This window comes from Peromyscus eremicus, chromosome 1, assembly GCF_949786415.1.
Source record: "Peromyscus eremicus chromosome 1, PerEre_H2_v1, whole genome shotgun sequence".
Classification (NCBI taxonomy): Eukaryota; Metazoa; Chordata; class Mammalia; order Rodentia; family Cricetidae; genus Peromyscus; species Peromyscus eremicus.
In genome coordinates this window covers 167,118,437-167,139,447 of record NC_081416.1, presented here as the reverse complement: position 1 = coordinate 167,139,447, position 21,011 = coordinate 167,118,437, and the positions used below count along the sequence as shown (strand labels likewise).

The 21,011-nt window shown below is 53.2% G+C and overlaps 1 protein-coding gene across 2 annotated transcripts in view; it reads left to right on the top strand.

The window, feature by feature from the left end:
- The window catches only part of Megf8 (multiple EGF like domains 8), a 57,594-nt gene that overhangs the window by 10,334 nt on the left and 26,249 nt on the right, over positions 1–21,011 (top strand). For both annotated transcript variants that reach the window (XM_059279933.1, XM_059279927.1), the window contains exons 4-28: positions 291–471; positions 560–648; positions 2,101–2,516; positions 2,890–3,035; positions 3,218–3,340; positions 6,006–6,160; positions 6,410–6,529; positions 7,093–7,237; positions 7,316–7,479; positions 10,235–10,435; positions 10,808–11,008; positions 11,769–12,005; positions 12,770–12,888; positions 12,969–13,100; positions 13,189–13,302; positions 13,566–13,814; positions 14,281–14,480; positions 14,810–15,020; positions 15,117–15,366; positions 16,011–16,143; positions 18,567–18,814; positions 18,895–19,005; positions 19,143–19,261; positions 19,582–19,789; positions 20,503–20,683. In XM_059279933.1, the coding sequence (XP_059135916.1) occupies positions 291–471; positions 560–648; positions 2,101–2,516; positions 2,890–3,035; positions 3,218–3,340; positions 6,006–6,160; positions 6,410–6,529; positions 7,093–7,237; positions 7,316–7,479; positions 10,235–10,435; positions 10,808–11,008; positions 11,769–12,005; positions 12,770–12,888; positions 12,969–13,100; positions 13,189–13,302; positions 13,566–13,814; positions 14,281–14,480; positions 14,810–15,020; positions 15,117–15,366; positions 16,011–16,143; positions 18,567–18,814; positions 18,895–19,005; positions 19,143–19,261; positions 19,582–19,789; positions 20,503–20,683 (4,453 nt within the window). The remainder of the gene's footprint in view (positions 1–290; positions 472–559; positions 649–2,100; positions 2,517–2,889; positions 3,036–3,217; positions 3,341–6,005; positions 6,161–6,409; positions 6,530–7,092; positions 7,238–7,315; positions 7,480–10,234; positions 10,436–10,807; positions 11,009–11,768; positions 12,006–12,769; positions 12,889–12,968; positions 13,101–13,188; positions 13,303–13,565; positions 13,815–14,280; positions 14,481–14,809; positions 15,021–15,116; positions 15,367–16,010; positions 16,144–18,566; positions 18,815–18,894; positions 19,006–19,142; positions 19,262–19,581; positions 19,790–20,502; positions 20,684–21,011) is intronic.

The following is a 21,011-nucleotide window of genomic DNA, read 5'->3' as shown; positions in this document are numbered from 1 at the left end:
CTGTGTTGTGTTTAGAACCCTCCTTACCCTCATCCAGCCCAGACCTCACTAACATGTCCTTTTCTGTCTGTCCTTGCCTTTTCTGTGGGCCTGTCTGCTCTGCCCGACCTCTGTCCTCCTTCGGGTTGTACCTTGTGTCTCCTGCTCCTTTTTCTATGTCCCCTTGCTTGTCCTTTCTGTCTGTCTGTCTCTCTTTTTCTACCCTGTCTGTCTTGGATCTGTTTCTTTCTGGATGTCCCCTGGCCCATATCTCGTTCTCTCTGCCTTTTTGTCTCCTTCCTTCCTCCCAGACCCTGGGACCATGCCGCTGTGAGCCTGGATTTCTTGGACAAGCCTGTGACCTGCACTTGTGGGAGAACCAGGGGGCTGGCTGGTGGCACAATGTGAGTGCCGGGGACTCTGCCTTCTCTGCCCGAGTTGGGGCAGCTGGTGCCTTCCTGTCCCCACCCGGGCTGCTGGCTGTCTTTGGAGGTAAGCAGATGGGGAGAGGGTGAGTTCGAAGGGTCTGGAGGCCTGTCATCCTGTGCCTGGGGTCTGAAAGCACTCATCTCATTTGCAGGCCAGGACCTTAACAAGGCCCTGGGTGACCTTGTCCTGTACAACTTCTCCACAAACACCTGGGACTCCTGGGACCTGAGTCCTGCTCCGGTACGGACCCTCCTCTGCCCTGACTGCGGGGGGGCATGCCCACTCATGACCCTGTCACCCTGCTACCTCCGTCCCCGAGAGTGTGTCTAGTGGCCTGCTTCTCCCTGTTTCTGTTTTTGCTTACTCAGATTCCTCTTCTTGCCCTTCCCCCTTCTTTCCATACGCTCTTGCCCCCCTTCCCTCTCCGCATTTGTTCCCTCTTCTCTTTCCTTCCCTCTCTTTCTCTTTTCCTCAGCCTGCCTGCTTCCCTTCCTTCCCTCCATCCATTTTTTTTTTTTTTTTTTTTTTTGGTTTTTCGAGACAGGGTTTCTCTGTGTAGCTTTGCGCCTCTCCTGGAACTCACTTGGTAGCCCAGGCTGGCCTCGAACTCACAGAGATCCACCTGGCTCTGCCTCCCGAGTGCTGGGATTAAAGGCGTGCGCCACCACCGCCCGGCTCCTCCATCCATTTTTTTGAGACAGGGTCTCAGACAGCCCAGGGTAGCCTTGAACCCCCAATTTTTCTGCTCCTTCTCATGCTGGGATTGTAGACATGCATTAGCATACCCAGTATGTGTGTCTCTATCAATCTGCCTTTTTCCTCTGTCTGATTTCTTGGTATCCTGTTCCATCTTGGTCTCAATTCCTCTGAGGCTGTTGCTCAGTCTTGCTCACTTCTGTTTCTGTCTTCCTGCCTCCTCGCTCTCTCACTGGGTTTTTCTGTCACCATGTCTGTTTTTATTCTCATGTCTCATGTGTGTGCACCTTCCTTCCTTCCTTCCTTCTCTTTCTTTCTTTCTTTTTCTTTTTCTTTTTTTTTTTTTTTTTTTGAGAAAGGGTTTCTCTGTGTAGTCCTGGCTGTTCTGGATCTCACTCTGTAGACCAGGCTGGCCTCGAACTCACAGAGATCCGCCTGCTTCTGTCTCCCCAGTGCTGGGATTAAAGGTGTGCGCCACTATCTCCTGGCTCCTTCCTTCTTTCTTTTATTTTGTGTTAAGGGCTTAGGCTGATGTGGGTCCCAGTCTGTAGCCCAGGCTAGCCTTGAATTCACGGCAGTCTTCCTGCCTCAGCCTCCTAAGTGTGGAGATTAGAAGTGTATGCCGCCAGGCCTGGCTTCCTGTTTGCTTGTTCTTTATCTTCTCCTCCTCCCCCTCCCCTTCCCCCTTCTCCCCCTCCCCCTTCTCCCCCTCCTCCCTCTTCTCCCCCTCCCCCTTCTCCTCCCCCCCCCCCCCCCCGTTTTCTTCTTTTTGTTTGGCTTTTTTGTTTGTCTGCTTGAAGTAGGGTCTCATGTAGCCTAGTCTGGTCTCAAATTCACTATGTGGCCCAGGCTAGCCTTGAACTCCTGATCCTCTTGCCTTTGTCATTGCCTCAGTTGTCTCCCAGTCCCTCTCTGCATGTCTGTCTGTCTTTGCATCTCTCTGCTCTGGCCCTCTCCATGTGTCACCATCTGTGTCTCCTTGTCTCTTTCCCACAGGCCGCCCGTCACTCCCATGTGGCCGTGGCCTGGGCTGGCTTCCTGGTGCTGATGGGTGGCGAACTGGCCAATGGCTTGCTCACCAATGATGTGTGGGCCTTCAGCCCCCTGGGTGGAGGCCACTGGGAGCTTCTGGCTCCACCTACTTCCAGCTCCTCTGGGCCGCCAGGCCTGGCAGGCCATGCAGCTGCTCTGGTGGATGACATCTGGCTGTATGTGTCCGGTGGTCGCACTCAACATGACCTCTTCTCTTCTGGCCTCTTCCGTTTCCGCCTGGACCACACCAGCAGGGGCTACTGGGAGCAGGTGATCCCGGCAGGTGGGCGGCCCCCTGCTGCCACCGGCCACTCTATGGTGTTCCATGCCTCCTCCCGTACCCTGCTGGTCCATGGTGGACACCGACCTTCCACTGCCCGGTGAGTTTCCTGTCCTACACTCCTGTCCCAACACTCTAGTGACCTTAACCCTTAGAGGTTTTGCTCACTGACCAACTCCTGTACTCGTGTCGTTACTTCCTCCTTTCATCCTTCATTTGTTCACTTTCTTATTCCTTCACCCTCATAGATACTCTCTGATCCTTTACTCAGGCTCTGACCAGTCGCTCCCCACACTTCCACTCATTCACTTGTTGTCCGGCTCTTGCCAGATTATGCAAGGTATCAGACCCTGCTCAGACCTGGATCCTGCCCATAGCGAATGTCTAGTCAGGACGGGATATAGACTGGTCGTGGCCAGAGCAGGGAAGGAAGCCCTTCTTGCCCTGAGCCCTGGCCTGTTTCTTCCCTGTAGGTTTTCTGTGCGAGTGAATTCCACTGAGCTCTTCCACGTGGATCGTCGTGTATGGACCACGCTGAAGGGCCGGGATGGTCTCCAGGGTCCACGGGAGAGAGCCTTCCACACAGCCAGTGTTCTTGGAAACTACATGGTGGTCTACGGTGAGGCGATTTCCCTGATCAAGTCTGCCTGCTAGGGGCCTGAGCCCACCCTGAGCCGAGACTCAGCCTGGATGTTGCTTCCTCTCCCAAGGCTTGCCTGAGCCCACCCCGTGTTAAGACTCAGCCTGGGTGGTCCTCCCCCCCACAAGGCTTGCAAGCTGTGCCTTTTCCTCCTCTCCCAGGGGGCAATGTGCACACCCATTACCAGGAGGAAAAGTGCTACGAAGATGGCATCTTCTTCTACCACCTTGGCTGCCACCAGTGGGTGTCAGGGGCTGAGCTTGCCCCACCAGGAACCCCTGAAGGTGAGTGCCTCCTTTGTTTTCCTGAGGGCTTTTGAAGATCTCTCAATTTTAGCGGGAGCTGCCTCAGTCATTACCTTGGTGGGCAAGGCATCTTGTTAGAATGGCCTCTGGAGGGAAGCATGGACTAGGACAGGGTGGGTAACCAGGAAGCAGATGTAGGGCACTGAACTTTGGTTTTGTTTCTTATTTTTAAATGTGTGTGTATGTGTGTGTATGCATAGTGCACACGTGAAGGCCTGAGGACAAGCTCAGGTATCGTCCTCAGGAATACTGTCCACCTTCTTTGAGTCAGGGTCTCTCCTTGGCCTGGAGCTCACCAGCCAGGATAGTCTGGTTGGCCAGTGAGCCCTAGGCCTCCTCTTGGCTCTGTGTCCACAGTGCTGGCATACAGGTGTTCTGTCATGCCTGGAACTCCAGTCCTAAAGCTTGTGAGGCAAGCGTCTTTCCAGCTCCAGAACCTAGGGTCTCGTTGGGAGTTTGCCAGTTTGCAGCTGCCCTAAGTTGCTTCTTAAGAAGCAGTGACTTCATGGTCATAATGAGCAAGAGGTAGAGACAAGATGGCTGACTTCAAACAGGCATCTCCATAAAACCACGCCTTGATGTCTGCACCTTATTCTCCTCATCCACAAAATGGGCTTCTGATCTGGCTGTGTGACCGGGCTCCTGTGAAAGTGAACTGAACTGATGTGCGACTCATGAATAGCACAATGAAGGGTTCAGCACATTGTCTTCCTCCAGGGCTGTTCTTTGTCTTTTCTTCTTCCTTCCTTCCTTCCTTCCTTCCTTCCTTCCTTCCTTCCTTCCTTCCTTCCTTCCTTTCCTTCTTTCTTTCTTTCTTTCTTTCTTTCTTTCTTTCTTTCTTTCTTTCTTTCTTTCTTTCTTTCTTTCTCTTTCTCCCTCCCTCCCTCCCTCCCTCCCTCCCTCCCTCCCTCCCTCCTTTCTTTCTTTCGTTTTTTTGAAACAAGGTTGCTCCATGTAGTTTTGGTGCCTGTCCTGGATCTCGCTCTGTAGACCAGGCTGGCCTCAAACTCACAGAGATCCACCTCTGTGTGGATCAGGAGGCTCTGCCTCCTGAGTGCTGGGATTAAAGACATGGACCACCATAGTTCACTTTTTATGAGCAGAAAAGGGGGATTTCTTGGTTCATTTTGGGCGAAAGCATCAGGCTGGTGCTTGGTGATAGACGCCTTGACCATTTCTCTCTGGTTCTCGGCTGGGCTCCCTTCCTTTCCCACTTGTTTGTCTTTTTGTTTGCTTGTTTGTTTTGTGTGTGTTTGTGTATATGGGCTAAGCCAGAGTGAGTGTGTGGAAGTTCACAACCTGCAGGAATCAGTTCTGTCCCTCCACCATGTGGGTCCCAGGGATTGAACTCAGGTTGCCAAACGTGGCGGCAGGCGCTTTTCCGAGATGAGCCATCTCAATGGCCTCTTGCTTGCCTTTTGTAACTGTTGAATTGTGTCTACGCACTTCCCATTCTCAGAGGGGTCTGCAAGCCCATCATTCAACTACAGATGGAGAGCCTGTCTCAAAAAAGGGGTGGGGCTAGAGAGATGGCTCAGGGGTGAAGAGCACTAGCAACACCCACATGTCAGCTCACAACTGTCTGTAACTCAAGTTCCAGGGGATCTGACATCCTCACACAGACATGCATTCCGGCAAAACACTAATGCACATAAAAATAAATAAATCTTAAAAAAAAAAAAAAAAAGCCCACTGTAGTGGCACACACCTTTAATGCCTTTAATCCAAGCACTCAGGAGGCAGAGGCAGGCAGATCTCTCTGAGTTCAAGGCCAACCTGGTCTACATAGCAAATTCCAGGAGACCCTGTTTCAGACCCCGCCCCCCGCCCTCCCCCCCTCCAAAAAAAGCTGGGCGTGGTGGCACACATCTTTAATACTAGCACTTGAGAGATTTAATTGCAGCATTTGGGAGGTGGATCTCTGAGTTTGAGGCCAGCCTGGTCTATAGAGCAAGTTCCAGGACAGCCTGGACTGCACCCTGTCTCAAACAAACAAACAAACGGAAAAACAAAAACAATCAGGAAGCAAAGCAAAATAAAACTAAGATGCCCAGAAGGAGGAGACTCCCCTTTCCCAGGAGTTATAGGAATCAGGTTCCCCATCTCGAGCTCTGACTGGCAGATCTGAACTAAGGCCCACATCTACCAGAGGCAGGACGGCTCTGCACAGGTCTCTCGGGCTGGGGATGGGAAAGGGTGGTTTTCCTCAGGACATCAGAAGTCACCAGAGAGGAGCCTAGTGCTGCTGGATGGACATGAGCAGGTGAGACCTAGGCAGCCTTCTAGGGTTCCCCATTGTGTTTTCCTGGCTCCACAAGGATGGGCGTTCATTCTGTTTATGGGGAAAGAAACCAAGACCTGTCAAGGTTGAGTCTCCCGCCTGAAGCCATACAACAGCTCATAGTTGATGTATGATTTGAATCTGCATCTGTTGCAAAGATCTCACTTTGTTCGAGATGATTTGAGCAGGGACATTGGGCCTCCGAGAGAGGGGAGAAGATAAGCCAGGGCAGAGCCTGGCAGGCCAGGAGAGTTTCCTTGCTAGGTAGGGCCTAAGGCAGCAATAAGCTGGTTAGGCTGAGGGAGGGGCGGGAACCAGGAAGGCAGAAGCCAGGAAAGGTCTGATCTTATGACTGTATTCCAGGCCGAGCAGCACCTCCTAGTGGTCGTTACTCACATGTGGCAGCTGTACTTGGTGGCAGTGTCCTGTTGGTGGCAGGGGGATATAGTGGCCGGCCTCGTGGGGACTTGATGGCCTACAAGGTTCCCCCCTTCGTGTTTCAGGCACCTGCCCTGGATGTGAGCACTGGGGTGACAGGGAGAGGGTGGCCTTGGGAGGAGGGAACATGGTCTCTACAAATGAGGGGTGAGGTGGAGAGAAAGGCCCTGGGAGAGAAGTGGGAAGAACGGGGTGTTTTCCAGGGCTGAGGGCAGAATGGAGTGGGGTCCTCAAGGTGCTGAGCAGTGGGGTAACTGGGACAATGACAAGGAGTGAGAGTTGGCAGACAGCTCCAGGACGGAGAGTGGTCCCCTCCTGTGTCTCTGCAGTACCACTTGGACTACTGCTCCATGTACACAGACCACAGCGTCTGCTCCCGAGACCCAGAATGTAGCTGGTGTCAGGGGGCTTGCCAAGCAGCACCCCCTCCGGGGACCTCCTCAGGAGCCGTGAGTGACTACCCCGAGCCCTCTGTCCACTGTCACGGAGGCCTGCCTTTAAATTCCCCTGCCTCAGTGGTCAGCCTTCTAAGATCCTCATTTCCTGCTTCCTGCCCATCCAGAGCCTTGACCTCTCCTAACACCTGAGCCCTTTTAGTTTAGGAACCTGTCCCTGGATACCTGAACCCTTGCTCTTGATTTCCTATAGACCAGTAGTTCTCAACCTTCCTAATGCTGCGACCCTTGAATTAGTTCCTCATGTTGTGCTGACCCACAGCCATAAAATTATTTTTGTTGCTGCTCTATAACTGTAGTCTTTATAAATGTAGTTCTGAATTGTAATATAAATATCTGATATGCATGATGGTCTTAGGTGACCCCTGTAAAAGGGTCATTTGACCCCCAAAGGGTTTGCGACTCACAGTTTGAGAACCACTGCTATAGGCCAGTCCTGCTCCAGTTTCCCGTTGGCTACTTTGCTGACGCTCCAGCCCAGACCACGTATCCACAGCTCTTCCCAGATCCCCTGAGTTCCAAAGGACAGTATACATTGACTCTGATTTTCCTTGCAGTGTCCAGCGGCCAGCTGCCTGGGCCTAGGCCGCCTCCTAAGTGACTGCCAAGCATGCCTGGCCTTCAGTAGCCCCGCAGCTCCTCCCCGCGGACCTGGTGCCCTAGGTTGGTGTGTGCACAATGAGAGCTGCCTTCCTCGGCCTGGTGAGTATCAAGCAGCAGTGGGGGAGGGGTTCAGACTTCCCACTGACCCTCCAGCTTCCCACACTCCTGTCCTCTCAGAGCAGGCCCGCTGCCGAGGGGAGCAGATCTCAGGCACCGTGGGCTGGTGGGGGCCGACGCCTGTCTTCGTCACTTCCCTGGAGGCCTGTGTCACCCAGAGCTTCCTGCCTGGCCTGCACCTGCTCACCTTCCAGCAGCCACCCAACGCCTCTCAGCCTGACAAGGTGGGGGCCAGATGGACCTGGGGATGGAGTTGACCTAGGGTTGCTTCTTTTCAAATGAGTCTTTCTGGGGGGCAGTACTGGGGATGGAACCCAGGGCTTTGTGTATGCTAAATATTCATGCCACCATGAGCCACATCCTAGGCCTCTCTGGCATTCTCTAGGCAAGTGCTCAGCTGCTGAGTTAGAGTCACAGCTTTTTTTTTACTTTTTATTTTGACACAGGGTCTCCTTAAGTTGCCCAGGCTGGCCTGGAACTCACTCTGTTCCTAACAGACCTTGCGTTTATCTTTCTCCCTAGCTCTCCTGTAGGTGAAAGGGCAATACTGTGCCATGAGGCCCTACAATTTTTTTTTTTGGGTATGAGTGTCCTGTCTGCGTGTGTGCCAGAAGAGGGCACCAGATCCCACTACAGATGGCTGTGAGCCACCATGTGGGTGCTGGGAGTTGAACTCAGGACCTCTGGAAGAGCAGTCAGTGCTCTTCACCTCTGTGCCATCTCTGCAGCTCATTTTTTTTTTTATTTGAATGAAATAACATAAAATTTACCATAGTAACTTAGTACATTCAAAAGATTGTAGAACAAGCTGGGCATGGTGGTGCACACCTTTAATCCCAGTACTTAGCAGTCAGAGGCAGGTGGAGCTCTGTGCGTTTGAGCCCAGCCTGGTCTACAGAGTGAGTTCTAAGACACCCAGAGCTATGTAGAGAAAGCTTGTTTCACACAAACAAACAAACAAACAAACAAACAAAACAAAACAAAGATTGTAAGAACAACATTTTTGTCATTCTCAAATCAGTTCTAGATTTATTTACTAATTGCTTCCTGCTCAGTCTTCCCTGAACCCCTTGGCCAGTGAATTTGCCAGCTATGGACATTGGATATAAATGGAGTCATGTAATCTGTAGCTTCTATCAGCTGTGGACATTGGATATAAATGGAGTCATGTAATCTGTGGCTTCTATCAGCTGTGGACATTGGATATAAATGGAGTCATGTAATCTGTGGCTTCTATGTCTGGCTTCTTTCACTTAAACATGTGTTCAGGGCTCCTTTGTGCTGTAACTTCACTTGGAAATGGATTTCATGCTGGACATGGTAGTGCACATCTGTGATCCCAGCACTTGGAAAGCTAAGGCAAGAGAGAAGACTTTTGAAGTCCAAGTCAGCCTATACTATGTGGTGAGACTCTGTCTCATAAACAAAACAAAAATCCAAAGAACTTCATTCCACATTGGTGGAGAAGGCATGGTGGCCGGAATGTGAGGCAGCTGGGAAGTGACAAGGGGAATTCTGACACTCAGCTTGCTTTTTGATTTTGTTTCCTCTGGCATCACTCACGTTTTGAGTGGGTCTTTCCACTTCAGTTCACTTCGTCTAGCAGTTCCCTCATGCACGTGCTCAGAGATTTGTCTCCTTGATGGTTCTGAATTCTGTCAAGTAGACAATCGTTAGCCACCACAGCAAGCCAAGTTACGGCAATGCTCTTGCCTCTGCCTCCTGAGTGCTGGCCACGTGCCGCCAGACTCAGCCTGCTTTTTCTTAATATCCAAGCAAGCTTTCCCGTAACAGAACTCCTACTTCCACTCTTTTTCGTTAGTTGCCCAGACTGGTCCTGATAGCCTAGGCTCCTTGGCTGCCTCCTGAGTAACTGGCACTGTAAGGCACATGTTCCTGTGTGCCTTGTCTTCCCTCCCTGAGGAGCCTAGGCAGGCCTTGGACTTGCTGTGTGGCTGAGACTGATCCACTTTCCTCCACCTCCTGAGGACAGGAGTTATAAGCCTCTGCCACTGTGCTAGCTCACACTTCTTATTTTGGACAGTTATATAATATTCTATTTACATTTAAATGCTATACTGCTGTATGTTTATTTAGTCATTTGTTTTGGGGATAAGGCCTGGCTATGTAGTCGAGGCTGGTCTCAGTCCTGCCTACGTCTCCCAAGTGCTGGGTTTATGGGTGTGGCCCAAGAAGTCCAGGTTTTGTAAATTACATAAATAGTCTCCAGTGATGAATACTTGGGTTGTTCGGTTCTGCTATTACAGAATCACACCCTAGCAAGTAAATCTTGTGCTGCGTCATCACCGGGAATGTCGGGCCTAGCCTTGGAAGGGCTGGTGAGAAAGCAGGGAGCTGAGGACAAAGATACCAAAGGGTCCAGTCTTCAAGTTTAAAACACATTTTTTTTTTTGTTTGTGATAGGCTCTTATTATGTAGCCCTGGATAGCCTGAAACTCCCTATGTAGACCAGGTTGGCTTCGAACTCACAGCTAACAGCCTGATTCTGTCTCCCAAGTGCTGGTATTAAGTCTGTGTGCCACCATGCCTGGCTAGTTTTGAGAAAAATTTAAATTTACTATTAGTGTGTGTGTACATGTATGTGAGAGGACAGCTTCATGGAGATGACTGTCTTCTTCCAACTTCTGTAGGTTCTGAGGTCTGAACTCAGGTGTCCAGGCTTGAATGGTAGCCACTTTACCCCCAAGGCATCTTGCTGGCCCCTCAGTCTTTTGAGTTTTACTATGACCTAAAGATGGGATTGGGTTGGGGGCCCAGGTGGAGCCTGTTTATACTGTCTGAATTTGGTCTTGACACTTTTTCTAGAGGGATGATGGGCAAGCTTCCTAAACTCAGTTTCTCATTGGTGAAGGTGTTTTGGCCTATCTTCTCTGGTTCTGGTGTGGCCAGAGGGGTGTGGGTACTTAGTGACAGTCCAGAGAGAGACTTACATATATATCCCATCTCTGGATGGTACAGGTCTCCATTGTCCGAAGTACAACTATCACCTTGACGCCCAGCCCGGAGACAGATGTGTCCCTGGTCTACCGAGGCTTCATCCACCCCCTGCTGCCAGGAGGGCCAGGTGGCCCTGGGGCTGAGGATGTGGCTGTGTGGGCTCGGGCCCAGCGCCTCCATGTCCTGGCCCGGATGGCCAGAGGCCCGGACACTGAGAACATGGTGAGGGATTCGAGTATTCTGAGGTGATTTTTGGTAAATATGGTCATGAGTGTGATTCAAGGCAACTGTGGTAATGTCAGCGTTCTGGGGGACAGCGGGGAGCATTCAGGCATGGGTATGTACTTAGGGGCTTTGGGGTTTTTAACTGTGAGCAGAATTTGGGGAAATTCTGGGGAGTACGAGAAAGGTTTGAGTGACAAGTCAGATTGCCCTGAGGAGGAGGTGGGTCATGGGGAGGGGCGGCAACTTTATAAAATCCAAGGATCCCTGAGGCCCTCTTCCTCCCTGGGGTCCTTGGAAGGGAGGACTGGGTGCGTGAAGAAGCAGAGCGGGGAGGTCTGAGTTCCCGTCTGGCTGCTCTCTCCACTGCAGGAGGAGGTGGGTCGCTGGGTGGCTCAGCAAGAGAAGGAGACAAGGCGTCTGCAGCGCCCTGGCTCTGCTCGCCTCTTCCCACTGCCTGGGCGAGGCCACAAGTACGCCGTGGAGGTCCGAGGCCAGCTCAACGGCTCGGCAGGCCCTGGGCACAGCGAGCTCACGCTCCTGTGGGATCGGACTGGAGTGCCAGGAGGCAGCGTGAGTGTCTAGCCTCCTACTCTATTCTTGGCTCTGGCCTCAGATCCTCTGGGCTTTTCAAGTTCCAAGTGACAAATCTTAAGTCACTTGATCCTGACTGTGACTCCTGCCTTCAACTTTGGACGTCACTTTGAACCCACCCGACTCTAACATTTGATCTCAGGCCCTGATTTGATTTCCATATTCTTTTTTGGAAGATGCTAGGATGGAACACGGCCTTGTGCTTTCTAGCAAATGTTCTACCACTGAGCCACACCCCAGCCCCTCACTGGGGGATTCTAGGCAGGGGCTCTACCACTGAGCCACACCCCCAGCCCCTCACTGGGGAATTCTAGGCAGGGGCTCTACCACTGAGCCACACCCCAGCCCCTCACTGGGGGACTCTAGGCAGGGGCTCTACCACTGAGCCCACCCCCTACCCCTCACTGGGAGATTCTAGGCGGGGACTCTATCCCTCAACTGTATCCTCTCCCTCTTAACCTCTTATTTGTGGATCCTAGGCAAGTGCTTTACTCCTGAGGTACATCTAATCCCCACCTGTATTTTGTGCCTTGTCCAGATCTGACTCCTCCCTTGACCCCTGCCCTCCATACTTTGACCTCTAGTTTCTAGAGTCCTTCAGACCGTGGCCCCTTTCCTGTGCCCCTTTCCTGAATCCCCATTGTAGCTTTTATGCTGTGTCCAAACCGCTAACTGAAGTCATCATCTCCAACTGACCCTTCCCCCAAACCTGACTCCTGTCGTGTGTGCCCTGCCCCAGGAGATCTCCTTCTTCTTCCTGGAGCCCTACCGCTCTTCGGCATGTGCTTCCTACTCCTCCTGTCTGGGCTGCCTGGCTGATCAGGGCTGCGGCTGGTGCCTCAACAGTGCCACCTGTCACCTGCGTCAGGGAAGGGCCCACTGTGAGGATGATGGGACTGGCGAGTCCCTGCTGGTGCTGGTGCCTGCCCTCTGCCCACTCTGTGAGGAGCATCGTGACTGCCATGCCTGCACCCAGGTGTCTACTGGGATAGGTCCCTTAGAAGTGACACAGACAGTAGAGGGCCCTGGTAAGGGCAGGTAGCTAGGACGATCGTCCTTGGTGTCTAAGAGTTAATCGGGAAGTAGAGGAAGTGAGGCTGGGAGTCAGAGTGTGCCCTGTGGCAGAGGTCAGAAAAATCATTGAGCATTCTTCACCAAGGGCAAGTGGGTGATTATCTGCTTGACCATCGTCAGCCTGGCGTAGGTGGTCAGGCCTGCCAGCTCCAGCTGGGGACATCCAGCTTCCTCTGCTCTGCTACCTGTTTCTGGGGAGAGTTTGTTCCTGTGACCTGCAGAGAGGCCATGGACCCCAGACTCTTCCTGGCATTCATTCAGTCCTAAGCAGAGTTGTGTTTCATTGGCTAGAAATTGATCTTTTTTCTTTTTGACACTCAGTCTTGCTACATAGCCTGGGTTGGCCTCCAACTCATGATACTTCTGCCTCCACCTCCCAAGTGCTGGGATTTCTGGCATGTGGCACCATGTCGGACTTCCAGTTGGGTCTTGTGTCGGGATCTGGTCTAGTGACTGAGGTTGGGAAAGTATATGCCCCTTTGCCCTTCTCTCCCCTTACTTCCCCCACCCCCCAACTGCTATTGTCCGAACAAGGGGTGAGAGCTAGTAGACAGACATGTGTCTGTGGCTGAAGGTGATTGCAAGTGGACTAGAGGCAGGAAGGAGAGGCAGCTGGATTTTGGGTAGGTGAGGGCTGAGTTCTGACCTTGTCCTCCCACACCCCAGGACCCCTTTTGTGAGTGGCATCAGAGCACCAGCCGCAAAGGGGATGCAGCATGCAGCCGGCGAGGCCGGGGCCGAGGTGCCCTGAAGAACCCAGAGGAATGCCCCCCACTCTGCAGCCAGTGAGCCTAGCTAGGTCTGGGAGGGGGCGGGTGTGCATGGGGTGTGGGCTGCAGTGACCTGGCCCTGCTTTCACCCCCAGACGCCTGACCTGTGAGGACTGCCTGGCCAATTCTAGCCAGTGTGCCTGGTGCCAGTCCACTCACACCTGCTTCCTGTTTGCTGCCTACCTAGCCCGGTACCCACATGGAGGCTGCCGTGGCTGGGATGACAGGTATGCTCCAGGGAATGCGTTGATGACATGGAGTTCCCAACCAGAAGAGTGTCCTGGGCTCTGACCCCTAACACTTATCACTCTGCAGTGTGCATTCAGAGCCACGGTGCAGGAGCTGCGGTGGCTTCCTGACTTGTCATGAGTGTCTGCAGAGTCACGAGTGTGGTTGGTGTGGCAACGAAGACAACCCCACTCTGGGACGGTGAGGGACTCGGCTGGTTGGGTGGGAAACCTGGCTCTCCCTACTGAGTAATTTTAATGACCTGTTTCTCTGCCCCATTGCCCTGTCCTACATCCTGTAACTGCCCTTTCGGTTTCCTTACTGACGTCTACTGTTTTCTCCTTTATTTTCCCTCTCTCTGTTTTCTTCCATCTTTCTGTGTTTTGTCTGTCTTCATCTCTGTTGCTGTTTCCCTGGCTGTCTCCTACTTCAATATGTACCCCCTTGGATCTCCCACTCCACAGGTGCCTACAAGGGGATTTCTCTGGACCCCTGGGTGGGGGGAACTGCTCGCTGTGGGTAGGAGAGGGCCTGGGGTTGCCTGTGGCTCTCCCTGCACGCTGGGCTTATGCCCGCTGTCCAGATGTGGATGAATGTCGCCTGGGCCTGGCAAGGTGTCATCCACGGGCGACCTGCCTGAACACGCCTCTCAGCTATGAATGTCACTGCCAGCGTGGCTACCAGGGCGATGGCATCACACACTGTAACCGCACGTGAGTGAGATGTGGATTGCCGTAGGAATGTTGCCTCAGGGCTGGAGCTCAAGATAGAGGGAGGAAGCCATCATGGTAGTGGGCTCTCAGTAGAACCGGTATCCTGGTTAGCATAAAGTTTTCACCTTGCAGACAAGACCTCAGTGGAATGGCAGGGTGCTCAAGGTAACCCTTTTACCATAGGAACAGGGTACTCCTGGGTTGTGGGCCATAGCCTTCAGAATTGCCATGGAGATGGAAGAGGATCTAGTTGGAAGGGAGTTTTCATAGTGGTGCTATGTGGTTTCTAGGGAGACAGGTATCACCACGTGTGATAGGGTTGCCTTGGAAACAGGTTTACTTGCACAGCACAGGACCATGGGAAGAAGCAGCCACTTGTGAGAGTGTTGCAGTGGGTGGAGATGATGGGGTGCTTTGAGGACTCTTGATCACCAGCCTTTTCCCCACCTCCGCCATGATTCTTCAGGTGCCTGGAAGACTGTGGCCATGGTGTGTGTAGTGGTCCTCCGGACTTCACTTGTGTGTGTGACCTAGGTTGGACCTCTGATCTGCCCCCACCCACACCTGCCCCAGGACCCCCTGCCCCACGTTGCTCTCGAGACTGTGGCTGCAACTTTCACAGCCATTGCCGCAGGCGGGGACCTGGCTTCTGTGATGAGTGCCAGGGTAAGCCACCATGGTCTGAGTCTCATGGTCAGCTTTGCCAGGACCGGAGGGCGGGGAGAAGGTGTCTTTTCAGGACTCCAACTTCTTCCTTTCTGAGTCTCCCCTCAGGTCCTGCTGCACCCCCCTGCCCTAGTCTCTGCTCCTGTCCCAGCTCTCTGGTCTGGCCTCTCTCCCCTCTTTAGGGGCTTGCTCTTTCTTCCCTGGCCTAGGCCTTGTGTGACTCTTTGAAGCAGCTTGGGAGGAGGTCTGGGCTCAACTGAGTCAGGTGGTCTGGGCCCCTTCCTGTCCTTGCTCTTGACTTTGTGTCCCACCTGCTGGGACCTCCACAGATTGGACGTGGGGGGAGCATTGTGAACGGTGTCGGCCTGGCAGTTTTGGCAACGCAACGGGCTCTGGGGGCTGCCGACCTTGCCAGTGCAATGGGCATGGAGACCCACGCCGTGGCCACTGTGATAACCTCAGTGGGCTCTGTTTCTGCCAGGACCATACTGAGGGTGCCCATTGTCAGATCTGCTCTCCGGGATACTATGGGGACCCCCGGTAAGTCAGGAACTGCTGGGGCTGGGCAGAGAGGGCTTAGGGACCCCACGGGGTAAGGCAGGACTGCCCTGACACTACCTCTCCTCTATTCTGCAGAGCTGGTGGCTCCTGCTTCCGGGAGTGTGGGGGTCGTGCCCTCCTCACCAACGTGTCCTCAGTGGCTCTGGGCTCCCGCCGCTTTGGGGGACTGCTGCCTCCAGGTGGTGGGGCAGCCAGAGCTGGACCCGGCCTGTCCTACTGTGTGTGGGTTGTCTCGGCCACAGAAGTGCTACAGCCCTGTGCTCCTGGGACCCTCTGTCCCCCACTCACCCTCACTTTCTCTCCAGACAGCAGTACCCCTTGCACAGTGAGCACTGAGGGCACTAGGGTTCAGTTTATCAGCCAGAACCATGTCCCCTTCCCAATGTGGATCCCCTAAGTAGACCCTGACCCCCATGTCACTGTTGGTTTGTTTGACCCTACATGTCTAAAACTGTTCTAGGCTCTAAGATCCTCCCATTTCCCAGTTCATTTTCTATTTCCTGAGTTCCTGCCTCTCGTTCTTCAGATCCTCTAGCACCTCCTCCCAGACCAGCCGTGGTCAATTCTTATTCCCCGGGTGCCCACTCTGATGCATTAGTAGTGGCTACTACCAATGTACTACTGCATAGCGAGGAAGAGGTTTGGTGCCTGAGTGTCTGGTTTGTTAGCTGTGTCTGCTTTGGGTGCAGGATGGGAGGGGCAGCCACCATGGTACAAACATGGTCTGCCCTGCATGTTCAGATAGCCCGTTCCCTAGACTTAGGTTACTCTCTCCCATTCTCTCATAGTCTCTCTCTGGTATAGGCTCTTATCATGGAGCCCAGACTCCTAGTGAACTCAGTCCTCCTCACCCTCCCATGTAGCTGAGATTAGAAAGCGAAGCTTCCACTGCATTCTGCTCTCTCCTCTTGAGCCCTTCTCTCCCAGACTCCAAGCACATCCATAACTCTTGGGTCTATACCTTTTCAGCTGAGCTATGTCCTGGCCTTTGATGGATTCCCACGCTTCCTGGACACTGGTGTTGTGCAGTCAGACCGGAGCCTCATAGCTGCCTTCTGTGGCCAGCGGCGGGACAGACCCCTCACGGTGCAGGCCTTGTCTGGTATGGGAGTTTGAGAGAGTGAGATTGGTTCATCTTGGGCTTCTCCCCATCTCATCCTTCAGTGTTGGGGATGGAATCCAGTCTGGGGTCACTTAGGTGCTGGGCACATTCTCTGCCTTTGAGTCCCTTAGGTGCTGGGCACATTCTCTCTCACTGAGTCCCTTAGGTGCTGGGCACATTCCCTCCCGTTGAGTCCCACTTCTAACCCTCACTAGTAGATTCTAGTCAAGCATTCTCTCTCCAGCTCCATCCCAACCCTTGTTCTGAGCTTTGAAGATTTTTTTTCTTTTTAAACTGGGCTTTGTATCCTGTGCTTCTGCACCTATCACTGATTGGGTGTAGGACCCAGGTCCCCAGCTCAGGGACTGATGTGGGTTGCAGGTGACACAGTTCTTTGCCTAGGTGGTATGGCTTCTTTCCTGGACTGTGGTTGAGAGCAATAGGATTTTGCTGGCTAGGTTGGTTCTGGAGAAAGGGATGACTAGGGTATGTCTGTAAGGGTCGTCCACTGTAGCTGGTGTGAGAACCCTCAGCCATCTCCTTACCCTTACACTTCTGAACCAGGGAGTTTTGTCCCTTGGGGGACATTTGGCAATGCCTGGAGACATTGTGTGTGACAATGAGGAGTACTTCTGTCATCTGGTAGGTAGACACAGAGATGCGGCTGTTCATAGTGTAATATACAGGAGTATTCACACCAAAGAATTGACCAGCCCTCAGCATCCACCTGGCTGAGAGGATGAGAAACTTAGGAGAGGGAGTGTCAAGGAAGAGCTGGCTCCTGGGGTACTTTAAGCAAGCTTTTAGGGAATGCAGAGCAGTTGAGGCTGGAGACAAATGGGTGAGGTGGAGGCAAATGGGTGAATTGGAGCCATTTTGCTGTAGCATGTGTGAAACCCCAGGCCATGAGGGGGCCACTAAAACTGAGGGGGCTCTCACACTGAGCTGGCCTGAGTCAGATGTGGGTACAGTGATGAGCCAAGGCTACATGTGCTACCCCCATGGACCGGGAAGGGGAACAGACTGCCTCTTTCACTGAGGCAGTGGGAAGGAGTGGACCCTTCTTGGGACTTGTCTTGGGAGGTGGAGCCAGGTGAAATGTCTTTAAAGAGGGGAATCCGGCTATAAGCGAGGTCAAGGCACGGGAGGGCAGCTTCTCCAGGCAGAAGAGTAGCAGGCACCAGGCCCTGAGAGCAGGCTGGAAGGCCAGTACTGGGGTGTATGGGATGGCAAAAGTGAGAGAACTTGAGTTCAGAGGAGTCTTTAGGGCCCTATGGGTACCAGAAAGGGAGTTTTTTTTTTTTTTTTTTTTTTTAATTTGAAAACTCTTTGCAGTCCTATTTCCTCAGCTTCCTAGTAATGGAGTTGTTACAGGGGTAAGCCACTGTGGCTACGCTCATTCCATTCCTTCCTTATTTGAGCCAGGGTCTCATAGCCTAGATCAGCCTCAAACTGACAGTGTAGTTGAGGATGACCTTGGACTCCTGATCCTCCTGCCTGCATCTTCCCAGTGCTGGGATAATAGGCATGTACCCCCATGCCAGGCTTTATGTAGTGCTGAGGACTGAACCCAGGGCTTTGTCCGTGCAGCCAAGCATTCTGCAAAAACTGAGCTAGTTACATCCTAGCAACTGCAGAATGGCCTTGAACTCCTGACCCTCCAGCCTTCTCTCCTGGGTGCTGGGACTGCAGGTGTATACCACCACAGTACTCTTTCTCAGGAGAGCGGCTCTTGCAGAAGAATGCTGTGAGTTTTGGAAGGCTTGCAGTTGCTCACAGTAGGGTCAGATTCATGCCTGTAAAGATCACAAGGGCAGCCAGGAGACAGTGGGAGAAGGTGCTGGTGTTCAGTGAGGCGAGACACTGGTTTAATGGCAGCCCGGAACAGCAGGCCGTGGCTGAAGAGAAGGATCTAGGCATGTGCTGGGTACATAGGGCTAGAGCCCTAGCCTAAGAGTTAGGTTGAAAATGGCTGGAATTTAGAGCCAGGTGTGGTGGCACATTCCTGTAACCTAGCACGTGGGAGGAAGAGGCCAGAGGATCAGGAGTTCAAGGTCATCCTCAGCTATAGTTCAAGGCCAGTCTGAACGAGGAGACCTTGTTTGAAAAAAACCAAAACAACCTCCCCACTCAAAACTAAAGTGTGCTGTTGGACAGTGGTGGTGTACGCTTTAATCCCAGCACCCGGCAGGCAGAGGCAGGTGGATCTCTGTGAGTTCTAGACCAGCCTGGTCTACAGCCAGGGCTACACAAAAATCCTGTCTTGAAAAAAATAAACAAAAACCTAAAGTGAGTGGAACCTGGTAGACTGGGTAAAGGAGGGTGTGCTGTAATGGCTGGTGTCCCTGGTGGTTCCTGTCCACCAGCAGAGGAACGGTGCCTAGAGTGGGCCTCCAGCCAGCCCTCTACCTCTTTCCCCACAGGGTTACTTGTGCTGCATTGGGAGGCCAATGGCTCCTCGTCCTGGGGATTCAATGCTTCTGTGGGCTCTGCCCGATGTGGATCAGGGGGTCCTGGCAGCTGCCCCGTCCCTCAGGAATGTGTGCCCCAGGATGGGGCTGCAGGTGCTGGGCTCTGCCGCTGTCCTCAGGGCTGGGCTGGCCCTCACTGCCGCATGGCTCTGTGTCCTGAGAACTGCAATGCCCACACTGGGGCAGGGGTTTGTAACCAGGTACAGGTGGGACAGGAACTGCCAGCTGGAATAGGGATGGTGTTCGGGGCTCCTCTGAGCTTCTTTCTGCTGTTCCCTAGAGCCTAGGTGTATGCATCTGTGCTGAGGGCTTTGGGGGCCCAGACTGTGCCACAAAGCTGGATGGCGGACAGTTGGTCTGGGAGACACTCATGGACAGCCGCCTCTCAGCTGTGAGTTAGAGTGACAGCTTTGTCCTGTGGCTCAATCTTCCACCTCCACTCTTGAGACTACCCCTAAACCCTCCACCTAGGCCTGACACTTTGTTGTGACCTTGGCCTGACCTCTAGCATCCTCATTCCCACTTCAGGACACTGCTAGCCGCTTCTTACACCGCCTGGGACACACTATGGTAGAGGGACCTGATGCCACCTTGTGGATGTTTGGGGGCCTGGGCCTGCCACAGGGCCTACTGGGAAACCTGTACAGGTAAGGACTGCTCTAGGGGTGTGGGATACTTGTACAAGAAGCTTACTTTAGGGACTGCTGAGCCTACTACCTGGCTCACCCTAGGTATTGGAGAAAAGCCTCTCGGGTAAGGGACACCCCAAAGGTGGTTGGGACACTTGTTATAGGAAGCTCACCTGTCTGTGGGCACCAGGAAGACTGTTTGGGAGTGTTAACCTTCCTTGCCCCAGAGAATGTTAAGATGATTGTCATAGGGAAATCAACCCAGGGGTTGCTAGGACATCTTTAAGGATGTGGGAACCACTGCTTAGTAAGACTGATACTTTGCATCTTGGCTCCAGGTATTCAGTCAGTGAGCGCAGGTGGACACAGATGCTGGCAGGAGCTGAGGATGGGGGCCCAGGCCCATCACCCCGCTCCTTCCATGCAGCTGCCTATGTGCCTGCTGGCCGTGGTGCCATGTACCTGCTTGGGGGCCTCACAGCTGGGGGCATCACCCGTGACTTCTGGGTCCTTAACCTCACTACCCTGCAGTGGAGACAGGAGAAGGTGAGCCTCTGTCCTCACAACAGGTCCAACAGATGGCCATGGCAATTCCTTTGAGTTTATCACCAGAGGTATCTGTCCTCAGTGTTCCTACAGAAGTGTGGGAATGGGGGCCTGGAGTGTATCTTAGTGATAGAGCACCTGCCTAGAATGTACCAGTGAGGACTGGGAGTGTGGCTTAGTGGTAGAGCCCCTGCTCAGAATTCCCCAGTGAGGGGCTGGGGGTGTGGCTCAGTGGTAGAACTCCTGCCTAGAATCCCCCGCTGAGGGGCTGGGGGTGTGGCTCAGTGGTAGAGCCCCTGCCTAGAATCCCCCAGTGAGGGGCTGGGGGTGTGGCTCAGTTATAGAGCACTTGTTTAGCTTATACCAGGTCATGGGGTCAATCCCCAGCACCACAGTAGGGGAGGGAGTTGTAAAATTTTACTGGCAACCTAAATTATATATTTGTAGTTACAAGCTGGTCCTTGGACAAGGGCCTGTGACACTCCAGTTGACCTAAATGGGATGCAGTTCCATCCAACAACAGAACAAAGGAATAAGGACTTCTCATTGTGCCTGGAGAAGTGGGTGTGGAGCAGGCAGAACCTGCCTGGGCCCTGGCAGGCCAGAGTCTACGCAGCCCTGTGGACTCTACTCTTAGTTGGGGCTGATCTTACTTCTCTCCATAAAGTGAGTCTTCCTCTACCCCTTGGTGACACTAGCTCTCTATCTTACAGGCCCCTCAGAACATGGAGTTGCCGGCAGTTGCTGGCCACACCCTTTCTGCCCGTGGAGGCCTGTCTTTGCTCTTGGTGGGTGGCTACTCTCCGGAAAATGGCTTCAACCAGCGGTTGTTGGAATACCAGCTGGCAACTGGCACCTGGGTGTCTGGAGCCCAGAGTGGGACACCCCCGACAGGTGGGCTGCCGTGGAAGCCGGCTGGACTCTGCTTGAGCTTCCGGTCTACTCCACGGTCTGGTCCCTGCCACTGAACTAAAAAAAAAAATCTCCTTGTTGTCTTCGGACTCCAGCTGGCTTTCCAGGGACGCGTCTCTGGCACGTCCAGCTTCTCTGCTTACCTCCCTTAGTGTTGCTGCCATCCCCTTCCAGGTCCTGACGTCTCCACCTCTCTTCCGCCCCTCCTCCCCTCCGTATCCCTCTGTCAGACATTCTGCCTCCACCCCTCCTCCTACCCTTGGCTGTCCTTTCTGGGCTTGTCTCCTAGACCCTAAGGAGAGGGGAGGAA